General features: G+C 42.4%; 2 protein-coding genes across 2 annotated transcripts; one reads left to right on the forward strand and one right to left on the reverse strand.

Annotated features, from left to right (window-relative positions):
- The first annotated feature begins 213 nt into the window (after positions 1-213).
- On the forward strand, positions 214-3,195 carry LOC119766221. Its single transcript, XM_038250660.1, has one exon. The coding sequence runs from the start codon at positions 214-216 to the stop codon at positions 3,193-3,195; it is 2,982 nt and encodes a 993-aa protein (XP_038106588.1).
- Positions 3,196-6,403: 3,208 nt separating this feature from the next.
- Positions 6,404-8,491, reverse strand: LOC119766222. The gene has a single exon (XM_038250661.1). The coding sequence runs from the start codon at positions 8,489-8,491 to the stop codon at positions 6,404-6,406; it is 2,088 nt and encodes a 695-aa protein (XP_038106589.1).
- Between the last annotated feature and the right edge of the window lie 5,256 nt (positions 8,492-13,747).

The raw sequence follows: 13,747 nt of genomic DNA on the forward strand, positions 1-13,747 counted from the left end.
AAATCCTCAAGACTGGCCATTTTTCTCCAGCACATTCTACAATACAACGATGGCATGTGGATATACAGACACGCACTGCTTCTGGTGAGGAATCGTCTACAGCTGCCGGAATCAGTACCACATGTAATGGAAATTCTGCGAAAACAGTATGGTCGGCCTGAGGTTTTGATACACTCCTTGATGGAGGGGCTTCGAAACGTCCCCACACCAACAATGGAAAATCTGCAGTCAATAATAAACTACGGCATGGCCGTTCGCAACTTGGTAGATCACATAGTCATGGCGCAGCTCCTGGATCACCTTAGTAACCCAATGTTGCTACACGAGTTGGTGGAAAAACTTCCTCCACACCTGAAGATGCAGTGGGCCTGGTACAAAAGAAACTGGGTGAACGCAAATTTGGCCACCTTTGGGCAATTCATGGCCGAAATAGCAGATACAGCATCGGAAGATACGCTGCCGGGGGAAACGCAACCTCAAACCCAACAGCGGTACAACAAGACAGGACGAGACAACCAAAAGCTGTATCTGCACTCCGAGACAGATGGGGACCAACCAGCAAGCGCCACGACTTCGGACCAGACTAAACCGATGATCAACAAACGTACTTGTTGGTATTGTTCGGAGGAAAAGCACGATGTCGTAAAATGTCCTCGATTCGAGGCCCTGGACTTGGACGGAAGATGGAAGGCCGTCCGTACAAAGGGGCTGTGCAGGAGTTGCTTAATTCCTCATCGGAGGTGGCCTTGCCGCGCGGGTAGAGAATGTGGCGTCGATGGGTGCCGCTTGGGACACCATCCCATGTTGCATTCACGTGCAGCATCTGAAGCTGCCACCAAGGCCAACAACCCAACTGAAAGTTCGAACCGCACAAACCAGAACGTCGTGCAACAAAACCACCATTCGACTCACAGCTTTTGTCTTTTCCGCTACTTGCCGGTAACATTAGAGAACAACGGGAAAAAGGTCGAGACGTTTGCCTTTCTGGACGACGGCTGTCAAACAACGCTGATGGAAGCTTCTCTAGCACAACAACTCGATATTGACGGACCGTCGGAATCGCTGTGGCTAGGATGGACCGGGAACATCTCACGCGAAGAAAGGGGATCGCAGCGCGTAAAGGTCAACATCTCCGGCAGAGGACAGAAAAGGCAGTACAAATTAAGCAACGTCCGTACGGTACAAAAACTGCAGCTACAAGCCCAAACGTTCCAGTATGAGGAGTTCGAGAAGGTTTACCCCCACTTGCGGAAACTGCCCCTGCAAAGCTACACTAATGCTGAACCAAAAATCATCATCGGCATCGAACATGCGCGATTGTTGACATCCCTAAAGGTTCGCGAAGGAAAGGCCAACGAGCCGGTGGCGTCGCGAACACGACTGGGCTGGTGCGTGTACGGCAAACAAGCAGAAACTACATCCGATGTCGAGCAACTGTGTGTACATACGGAAACCCAGATGCAGAACCAGGAACTGCATGAGTTGATGAAGAAGTTTTTCGAAGTCGACGAAGCAGCAGTATCCACACCAATCGAATCAGCAGAAGATGCCAGGGCTAGGCGGATCTTGGACGAAACGACGCGCAGAGTAGATGGAGGTTTCGAGACCGGTTTATTGTGGAAGTTCGACAATCCAACTTTCCCGAACAGCTACCCGCTGGCCTACCGCCGAATGCTATCACTGGAAAAGCGGCTGAGCAAGGACCCGGAGCTGAAAGAACGTGTAGTACAGCTCATCAAGGACTACGAAACAAAGGGTTATGCCCATAAAATCACCCAAAACGAGCTGGAGACCACGGATCCAAGCCGCGTCTGGTATCTACCACTAGGAGTTGTCCGGAATCCGAAAAAACCGGAAAAGATTCGCTTAATCTGGGACGCAGCTGCTCGTGTCAACGGGACTTCATTCAACGATATGCTGCTTAAGGGTCCAGACATGACGGCTTCGTTGTTCGATGTGCTGTTGAGGTTCAGGCAGAGACATGTAGCTGTCTGTGGAGATATACGTGAAATGTTTCACCAGGTTAAGATCGTGCCCGAGGATAAACAATCGCAAAGGTTCTTGTTCCGAGAACATCCAGACGAGCCACCGCAGATCTACGTCATGGATGTCGCCACCTTCGGTGCAACTTGTTCTCCTTGCACAGCCCAAGCTGTGAAGAACAAAAATGCTATGGAATTCGAAGCCACACACCCCAGGGCAGCCGAAGCAATACTCAACGCTCACTACGTGGACGATTTTTTGGACAGCGTAGACACGGTTGAAGACGCGTTGAGGCTGGTTGAAGACGTGAAGTACGTGCACGCACAGGGAGGGTTCGAAATTCGCAACTTCCTGTCAAATTCGGCGGAGGTGTTGCAGAAACTAGGGGAAGTGCGAAGCTTGGAAAAGAAGTCGCTCTGTGAGGACGCTTCATCGTACGTCGAGCGAGTATTGATAATGATCTGGAAACCAGCACAAGACGTGTTCACATTCGACACTACGCTGAGAGAAGATCTCGAACAACTGTTGGAGCAGAACGTCACACCCACTAAGCGGCAAGTGCTGCGCCTGGTTATGTCACTGTTCGACCCCTGCGGCTTTATTGCCCACTTCATCGTACACGGGAAAATCCTCATGCAGCATATCTGGAGAACCGGTACCGATTGGGATGAAAAGATTGCACCCGAGCTACACAACATGTGGAGAGACTGGACGGGTTTGTTGAAACGCCTAGGAGAAGTGGAAATTCCACGTTGTTTCTTTGGGGAAGCTGATAGCCAACTTCCTGCAAGTATCCAACTTCATCTCTTCGTCGACGCAAGCGAATTGGCTTACTCGTGCGCAGCCTATCTACGAATTGTCCAAGCTGGAGTCATTCGCTGCGTTTTGGTAGCTGCGAAAACGAAGGTCGCCCCGCTGAAGCCGCTGTCGATCCCTCGTTTAGAACTTCAAGCCGGAGTGATAGGGTGTCGTCTGCTGGAGGCAATCGGTGGAGCGCTGGACCTGCCGATCGAAAGTCGTCACATCTGGACGGATTCAACGACCGTGCTGGCATGGATTACGTCGGACAGCCGTCGTTATCACCCCTACGTGGCATGTAGAGTGGGTGAAATCCTTAACTGTAGCAACGTCGATGAATGGCATTACGTACCGTCTAAGCTGAACGTCGCTGACATCGCGACGAAGTGGGGTAGTAGCTGTATTTTAGCTTAGGATTTTTCGATCATTGTACTACTAAAATGACAAAATAAATTAAAACATTTGGACAAAGTAAAAAAAAACGAAGTTGACTTTATAGCTGTCGGCCACCATTGCTAGTACCAACCACTAGTGTCTTCCTTTTATCTACAAGGACTTCGCCGCCCTGGGCTCCTAAGTGTATGAAGGTATGGCACGGAGCGACGGCGCCGAATACCCATATTTACACAAAGAATTTTAGAGCGCCCGCCGCGGGATTCAAACCGGCGACCTCAGGATTGTGAGTCCAGTGCGCGGTCCGATTGATCCACACGGGCGGGACAAAGTAAAACTGCACTGTTTTTTTGCTCAAAATCCCGAAAACCCTTAAAAAATTGATGTTAATTCGAATTGTTACAACTATTTCTCAAAATGTAACGCGCCATGGAAAATCACTCAAATAACTATTTAAAACCATAAAAATACCGTTTGAGAAATGGTGAAATCCCTAAAATATATACGCAAAAATGAACTTTCAAAAAGAATTTGACAAAGTGTCGCTAGAAGAAAAAATCAAATAGTGAATATTGCTAACAACATATATGGGGAATAGTTCACTATTTGAGAGACAGTGAGGAATTAAAAAAAATATTTACCAAATAGTTGCTATACAATTTGGTAAAAGGTAAATTGAATATTTAACAAATGATTTTCAAACGGTTTTTTTCTATGCGGGAGAGCTTAGCGGAGAAAGGATTATGCTCGAGGATCAACGCGATCGAGTTCTTGCGCACCAGCAGTGACTTGTCCTCGAGCCGTTCGACAGAACCTTTCAGCACCTGGTGCTGCCAGCTGCTAAGTGGAACCGCGTTCTGGCCCTGAATGTAGTGCCTAATCTGAAGCACCTTCGAGCGGACATGGGCCGAAACGTCCATCGTGTGGTTGAACAAATCATGCAGGAAGTCATCGCGTGTTTCCTTCAGCTCATCGGCCAGTTCCTCCTAGGTCAGCTCGGTCACGATGGCTTCGCCCATGATATGCAGGACACAGTTGCGCATCACGTAAGATTCCAGGTTCCTCAGTTCGTCGCTCATCGTGGACAAATGTGGAATGATAAGCTTCGGAGCGAGCATTCCCAGCTCCAGCAACTGGCTCATGTGCTTTGCAGTTTGGCTGTAGGTCGTGTCCACGTTGACCCGCTCGATCAATTCCTTGTTCAACACCAGGTAGATCGAAGCGATGCAAAATCTTCAGCGATCAGCACAATGGACGCTTCGCAGTGCTCCAGGATTCGCACTTGATTACGCTGAAAACGAAAGATTGTGATCATCTCAAAATAATTAAACGAAACATGTTCCAACTTACGGCCGTTGAAACAGATTGTACAGCACCTCAGCCTGCTCGTTGTCCTTCAGCGCCGGCACCCATTCCGCCTGCGGCACCCTTTGCCATCGCTGTCCTGCCGACAGTCCAATTCCGGTCTACGCGAGACACTCCGACCAAAATACGGACAATCTTGCCAAGTCAACCTTGACCCTAAGTGGGGAGAGAAAATTTTCGCACAAAACAATCACAAAAATGTGCACTTTGGCAAGTACCCAAAAGGGATCTTCACTCGTCGCAAATTCCGCGCGGATCCACGGTCGGAACGGAACGCAAAGGTCCCACCGGAACAAGGATACGGAGCGCACAAGGTTTTTTTCCTCCTCCACGAACTGTGCTGAATGTTTGGTTGTTCGCGAACTTTGTGTTTTGACAGACGTTCAAAAGGGGGTTTGGCCATTTATGTCGATCATGTCGATTGATTAATTAAGTCGATCTATATTATGCAATGTTGGATACAAGTGTGTTGTGGCCTGAACCACAACACGCCCTTTTTCCCATATTTACCATCTCTGTTTGGCGATATAAGACAATAAAACTTATATACGTCAACAGGTAAACGCAATGACTAAATCTAGGAGGTTAAATGAAGTTAAGTCGATAGGTAGTCAATTATAATACTAGGGAGGTAGTTGATCTACCGACATGGAAATACTTAATAAAGGTGAGCTCGTCCTTGGACGAGCAGAGTTGAAGTACAACGGAACAAGTGTACATTGTTTTATATTAAAGAAAGTCCGCGATAATAAATATTTAACATTTGGTGTCAGAAGTCAAAAAATGTAGCTGAAGTAAAGTGATTTAAAAAAAGGATCATCGGCCAGGAACCCTGCAGTAAACACGGACACGATTGGTAACATATAATAAAAAATACTTTAACAAACATGGAAAATTGGTTGAAATTTGAACACATCGAACTATTTGACGGTTCGGTGCAAAAATTAAAATCCTTTATAGAAATTGTGGATCTTTTTCACGAAATCTATAAAACAAAAAATATAAATGAGAAACATTTCCTTACAGTGATTAAATACTGTAAACTTTCGGAAAATGTACAATATGAATTCAAAAATGAAAAAATTGATACTTGGGACCAACTTAAATCTTTTTTGCAAGATAGATTTAAACCAAGTTTAAAATTAATGTTGGAATTATTAGACGAAATGAATGCATCATCAATCAAGCAAAATGAAACCTTAACTGATTTCATTGCTAGACTTAATTATATTCTGACAAAAATAAAAAACAATTGTGGCTCCGAATTTGAATTATTCCATCAGCATGCCATGGGTAAAGCTGTATGGAAAATAAAAGATTTGTTGTCCATCGACACAATTATTATTTTAGGCCAAGCGTCTACTTTAGACGAAATCAAAATTACTTTGGAAAAATTAAATTTAGGTGACAAAAAAATGTATGGTAAATTTCTACCATTAATTGACAGAGCAGGAAATTTAGAACAATCTACAGCTCAAAACAACGGAGTTCAATATTTTAAATTCAAAACCCATTTTCAACCATGTTTAAATTCTGGGAAAAAAGGTCCCCAAAACTTCAATCCCAGGTATAAGGGTAACAATTTTAATCCATTGCACAATAACAATAATGATGCAAAACAAGAAAATATTTATAGAATCCGTGTTCGGGCCACAGACTGGCCCCACGAAATGCGGCGGATTTGTTTGCCGAAGGCGAAAGGTGGACTCTGGACTGGCCGTGGGCGTCGGAAAGAAGCACTCAATAGTTTCTCACTAAATACTAGTTTATTAAATAATAGCTAAAACTAGAGAGCGAAATTGTTCTTCCTGCTGGTGGCGCGAGACTGACGTGGAGAAAACTTCTTCTTCTCGGTCGACTCCTTTCACGCGCCTTTTCCTTCTCCCTTTTCTGTCGTCGATCGCAGCAACGGCTGCCGTTGCGCGCTGAACACAGGGTTGCATCGATCGCAGCAAACATTGCGACGATGACAAGTGTTGCCATTTTTCCTCGATAGGTTGGGGATCCAACATCCTCCCCCCGGGCTGGGGGACGACCCAGCCGAAACTTCTTCCGGTCGATCGGGTACTTTCAAGAACATGGCTGCTCGGGTGTCGAGCGTAGCTGTGTGAGTGTACTGCTGTCCAGAGATGGCACCTTCTGCACCTCCAACGACTACCCAGCCCAGGTGAGTCTCGCGTAGCTCCGGAAAGTTGTCCCAGAGCTGAATGTGTCCTCCTTTCAGCAAGCGGAAGAACCAGGAGGCACCGACGAGCATGTCTATGCTGCCCGGAATGTGGAAGTTCAGATCAGCCAGCTGCAGTCCCTTGGGAATTGGCCAATCGGTCGAGTTGACCGGCAACGATGGAATCTTCCCACTCACCTTTGGAACAATCAAACACTCTACATCAGCGGAGAAATCGCTGTGCTGAGACTGAAGCTTTACGGTGATCGTTTCCTTGGCGTTGAACGTTGCTCCTCCGATCCCGCAGATCGGAACGTTTACCGCTACTCTTCGTAGGTTAAGTCGGGTTGCCATCGAGTTGGAAATAAAATTCACCTGCGATCCGCTGTCAATCAAGATACGACACGGAACAGGTCGGTTGTTGTCGTCGCGCAGATTGACGATCGCTGTTTGCAGCATGGGGGTGGGATTGCAGATCACTTCGGCTGGCGAAAGCGGTTCTTGCGTTTGGCGCACAGCAGGAACTGGTCTCTGCAGTGTGGTTGACTTCTGGTAGAAGTCGTGTAGAAGAGTGTGGTGTCGGCGTTGGCACTTACCACACGAGCTCGTCCGTATGCACCTCTTCACGCTGTGCCCTGCGCGCAGGCAGTTAAAGCAGACACGCTTTTCTTTGACCTCCTGCATGCGCTGGCGCACCGTGAGGCCGCTGAAGGCAGTGCACTTGAAGGTCAGGTGCCGTCCGTTGCAGAAATCGCACCAGATTCTCGGAGACGACGTGACAGCTGTGTTGGAGATCTGGTAAGGTTGATTGGTAGTGGTCGACTTGGCTTGATGTTGTTGCCTTGGTGATTCGTCGTTGGTGGTGTCGCATCGTTCCAGAACCGAGATGCGATCTTTCAGGGTTTTGATCATCTCGTCGTACTTCGGGAAGGCACCTTTTGCGACCGTAGACTCCCAAACCTTCCGGGTGTCGTCGTCAAGAGCATGGCCCAGGAGGTAGACGACGATTTGTTCGGACACCCCGGTGAACTCTTGGCCGAGGTACTTGAGGTTCTCGACGTTCCCAACGACGGAATCCACCAAAGCCCGAAGTTCCAGGTGGCCCTCGCAGGCCAGCTTCTTTACACTCAGTAGACCTCCGATGTGAAGGTCTACCATCCGGCGCTTGTCCTCGTAGTGATCAGTCAGCTGCTTCCAGGCATGGGCGTAGTTCCCATCCTGGATGGTCTTGGCGTCGATAAAGCCGGCCGCGTCGCCGATCAAAGCCTTCTCGAGGTGGTACAGCTTCATGCGCGCCGACTCGTTCGTCTTGTCAACGACGTCGACGAACATCACCTTGAACTTCTCCCAGTTCTCGTACTTCCCATCGAAGGATGGGAAAACACGTGGAAGAGGTTGCTGGATCACGATGGGCCGGTCGTGTCGTTCAACGAGGGCGGACGATGCAGCTGGAGCGGCACCAGCGTTCCAACCTCCGAGCGTCATGGCCAGTTGGTCGAACAAGGCCTCGAATTCCACGACCACCTTCTTGTGGTCGTTCCGCTTCTTCGGATCAGCCCTGTAGATGCGTTCCTTGATGGCGGCGAACTCGGCGAAGCACGTGTCCAACCTCCATCGGTGAACCTTCGCAGCGGCCTCAGTGCGTTCCTCGACGAGAGTCGCGTCGATCTTTGCCTTCAGCCGATCAATCACCTCCGTCTGCTCTTCCCGGAGGAAAACTAGGTTCTCCAGGTCTTCTTCCTCTTGGCCTTGCTTTTTGAGCGGTGTGCGTGGTGTTTTGGGGGGCATTTTCACTTTTCTTCTTTCAGGTTAGATTTCACTTTCCACGCTAAGTGGCACTATTTCTGTCTGTCCACGGACGAATGGCCGGTTTGCCCGCCGATGGTTCCACAGAACGTTCCGTTGTGCTAAGGCCGGTTTGCCTTGCACTATCACTTCCGGATGCCGGTTTGCACTCCGCGAAATCGGTTTTTCACGCGGAAGCCGGTTTGCTTCCCGCGACTCGAAAGAACTGTCCGCGCTGAGGCCGGTTTGCCTCCTTCCTTCACCAGTCTTCTTTCCAGCGTCCACGCCGGGTCCAATCCGGGTTGAAGGACCAATGTTCGGGCCACAGACTGGCCCCACGAAATGCGGCGGATTTGTTTGCCGAAGGCGAAAGGTGGACTCTGGACTGGCCGTGGGCGTCGGAAAGAAGCACTCAATAGTTTCTCACTAAATACTAGTTTATTAAATAATAGCTAAAACTAGAGAGCGAAATTGTTCTTCCTGCTGGTGGCGCGAGACTGACGTGGAGAAAACTTCTTCTTCTCGGTCGACTCCTTTCACGCGCCTTTTCCTTCTCCCTTTTCTGTCGTCGATCGCAGCAACGGCTGCCGTTGCGCGCTGAACACAGGGTTGCATCGATCGCAGCAAACATTGCGACGATGACAAGTGTTGCCATTTTTCCTCGATAGGTTGGGGATCCAACAATCCGACAACAAAATAACATGAACTACTTTCACGGTAAAAATAATTGGAAATATTTTGTCCCTAAAAGGGAAAACACTCATTATAAAGATACAAAAATTAACCCTAATTATAAGGGTAAAACTTTCGTTCCATTTTTTAAAAACAAAAGACCTTATTTTATCAACAATTACGATAACAACAATTATAATAATATGACAAATGGCAATTTTCAAAATAACAACTCTCGCAACAATGGTTATAATAACACAAGTAAATGCCACAACTATAACACAAAATATAATCAATACTTGCAAAACAGTTTGCCAAAAAATAAAAATTATTTTGCGAAAAACAATTCAAATGATGAAATCTCGTATATTCACTCTGAAAATTTCAACAATCCAAATGTCAGCGAAAACCTTTGTGACAATACTGAAAATCCAATTCTGCATAAAAACAAAAAAACAGCAGAATATGAAAATTATAGGGAAATCAAAAATAATTCAAAAAAATTTGAGCTTAACGAAAAACAAAATGAGCAAATTAAAATTATAGAAAATGAAGATAAAAAACAATGTCAAAAACTAGATTACCAACAAAACAAATTTAAAAATTATTTCATTGAAAACGAGAAAAATATTTTCTTAAATAAAAATGATCACTTCTACCAACAATTTATAGAATACTTAGATGATCTAAGTAATCAGTATTCTTACTGATAAACAAAAAAAAACCCACACACACACACACACACACAATCATGATAGACATATCTTAACCATCAATTATGTTGATATCTGGCCAATATCAATTATCAATGAATGTTAAAGATTTACTCTACCTTGATCGTAAGAACAAAATATTTAAAATCATGTATATCTTTCCGGAGAATACATCTGATTTAAATATAAGTTCAGCAAAATTATAACAAAAATTCTATATAACAAAAATCTAAGAAAAGCATTCAGCGTACACAAAAATGAACCAAAGCAAATATTTTTGCTAAATACAAAATAATTTTCAATACAAATTATTCGTAAAAAATAAAAATAAATGGTTCAGAACATATAACAGATTGAACAAAGAAATATGCAATGCAAAAAACGAAAAGTAAATCAATTCATTATAAATATTATACAAATATTACAAATAATTTAAAATAGCAAAATAGTTTCCTAATTTAAAATCATAGTATGTCGAAAAAAAACAGGCGAGATATCAAAGATATCGAAATCAACATTTTGACACTTCAAATTAAATCAATCTATATTGTAGATATAATTTAAGTTTGATTGATTTAATTTGGTTGGTAAAAATCACTTTCATATATTAATTTTAAAACTAAACAAAAACAACCATTATATTTTGAATAAATTTCCAATAAAAACACTGCAAAATAATGTTATGTGTTAATCAAATATTCACACAAAATTGATTCATATTTTCCACAAATCAGACACAAGAAATAATTTTAAAATTATATTATAATAATGAAAGTGAAAAAGTATTCAAACTAACAATATACATTGAAATCTGTTCAAATAGGTTTACTAATTGATCGATTAAAAAAAAAATAAAGTTTTTCTTTTAAAAATTTAAAATCAGCTGTCATGAAGCAAACATCTTAACAGAAATGTTCATTTCATTTAGTATAATAACTAGTTTGTTTGAAGTATTTTAATACAACAATTTCTCTCATTTTATTTTACTGTAAGTTAGTTCATAACAAAATAAGGAGATTACAAATTGTGACTTTATACTCAATAAACATGATTTGAATGATAGTATTAAAAAAGGAACAACAAACAATTTCGTAGATACATATGAATATATAGATCCCTTAAAAAACGTAACCAAAAATGTATAAAAGGGAAAAACCAGTTATTATCCATGAAAATATAAACATTATAGATGTACCAACTGAATAACAAAAAAAATGTTCAAAAATAATTATTCACAAAAATACATGCATTATAAACACAATTCAACATACAACATAATTATAAAATACATAAATACACTAAAACACACAAACAAATATCTTGATTATCATTAAACATAGTTTTGAAATTTTATAAAATACATTTGTAGTTAAGTATAATAAATACAAAGTAAATAAGTAAAATCTGCATAAGACAAAACTTATTTTTGTAGGGGGAAGGAGACCCCCACGTTCAAATCTTCAGAACCAAACAATTCTATTTGTTTGCCATCTTCATCTTCATCTAATCGTCGTCGAGATCGTGGTCGTCATCAAAAGATTCACGAAAACGAAATCGTTAATAATCGAAACGGTTCCAAAACAACAACATCAAGACATCTTCAGCACCATCATCACAAAGTGTATTCACACATTTTCAACGCCTACAGTCATCCTGCACATTTCACATTTCAAATATATTTTATTGAAATCTTTCAAATTTTAGGAAATGTAATCAATGTAACTAGCATAATTTTCGCGTCTTTCAATTGTAAAACATTATTTTTGCTGTCTAGAAAAAAACATATTAAATTAAAAGTAAAATTAATAATAGCAAAGTAAACAAAAATATGAAACGAATCCATTCAAAATCAGTAAACATAAAAATTGATTTACTACTTTCATTGTATCCTACTAATCCCGAGTAAACCGCGGGTAATCGGTTCCATCAACTAACATTAGTTTAAGTAAATTTTGTAAACAATATGTACCAAACAAAACAATACCGTATTTCAGAAAAAACAAAAACATCATGAAAACTTATGAAACAAATGACAACAATCTACATAAAACAAAACCTCTACAAATTCAGACAACACATCTATAAATGTCACATAAATAGGTTTCAAAGTATTGTAGCACTATTGACAACATTAAATGATAAGATAAAAAAATATCTCTTAGATAATAAAAAACCTTTTCCGAGGGGGATAGTGATGTTGTGGCCTGAACCACAACACGCCCTTTTCCCATATTTACCATCTCTGTTTGGCGATATAAGACAATAAAACTTATATACGTCAACAGGTAAACGCAATGACTAAATCTAGGAGGTTAAATGAAGTTAAGTCGATAGGTAGTCAATTATAATACTAGGGAGGTAGTTGATCTACCGACATGGAAATACTTAATAAAGGTGAGCTCGTCCTTGGACGAGCAGAGTTGAAGTACAACGGAACAAGTGTACATTGTTTTATATTAAAGAAAGTCCGCGATAATAAATATTTAACAAGTGGAATGCATTAAAACTTGGATGCAACCAACGACATTGAAACGTATGAAACTTTTTTTTGAAAATGCAGTGCAAATAGTTGGGAATCGGTTTAGTTAGAAATATTGCAAACTTTGCAGAGTTTTTTTTTTAAAGGACGAATAAACTATTGTCTTTCATATGTTTATAGGACCTAATAAAAAAAACTCTAGAATTTCAAACTAGGGTGTGTGTCTTATATAGTTTTTTTTTGCACTTTGTGCAATAATTAAACTAAAAGGCCATCTAATTGAATGTTGATGTCACCAACAAATTTTTGCCCGAGTTGGATGCTATGAAACTATGTGTTACAACTAAAATTATGTTTATACTTCATGTAGATTAAATAAAAAACATAAATATTTCTTATTTTGTAGAAACAATATATTAATTTCTAATTTTATAAAAACACCCCTTCTCCCCCCCTCTCGCCTAGAGTGGTGCGTGTCTCGACTGAGCTTTGTTGCTTTTTTTCAACTTTTTTTTTTTTTTGAGGTGTGCATTTTGTTGGAGAGCTTTCCACAAATTGCACGATTGTCTAAAAATCTCTGAAATCCGCAATATATAATTTTGTAGGTGCTTCAATACAAAGCCAGGTTACAAAGGACTTCAGGACATACGTAACTCTTGGATGATCCGGAAGATGGCCCATGCGGCTAAATAGCTTATGATGACCCCACTTGTTTCTGCTACAGCTTCCCGGATTTCCGGAACATCAATCGTTATGTGAGGGATCGAAGAGATTTGAGGTTATTTTTTTTTAATTTGTGGCAATTACTTCCGGGGGGCTACACATGGTGTAAATATGTGTTGGAAGAGCCTTGGAAGTAGGTTCATTCCGGTTGATCCGGCCGGCCGGATTCATCCAGAACACCGTTTTAATGCATCGATTAATCAAACGATTTCGTCGGTTGCAGTGGGCCGATTTAGTCTGCCGATTAGTCGGTCGATGCCTGTGTTTAGGAGGGGGAGGAGGAGGAGGAGGAGAATTAGTTAATTTAGTCGAATAGTCGCACCGTAGAAGTCAACCGGCTCGTCGTTCACGAGCCCTAGTTGACGATGACAAAAATGTTGTTGCGGGACGTACCTAATTGGCGCCAGCGACGACCGTCATGATGGCAACGGCTCGAAAAATCCCGAGAATCTGGTCTAAATTATGGAGGACGTGAAAAATCCCGGAAGAGAGTGTCCCATGAAACTATTATGAAACGGCTATCCGTAACGAGTGCTGCAAATTTTCAGGGTGGCCACTCAAGTCGGGAAATCGGGAAAGTCGGGAAAAAGTCGGGAATTCGCCAAAATCCGCCAAAAATCGGGAAAAAGTCGGGAATTTATGATTTTTTGTCAAAAAGTCAGGAAAAGTCTG

Source organism: Culex quinquefasciatus, chromosome 2, assembly GCF_015732765.1.
Source record: "Culex quinquefasciatus strain JHB chromosome 2, VPISU_Cqui_1.0_pri_paternal, whole genome shotgun sequence".
NCBI lineage: Eukaryota > Metazoa > Arthropoda > Insecta > Diptera > Culicidae > Culex > Culex quinquefasciatus.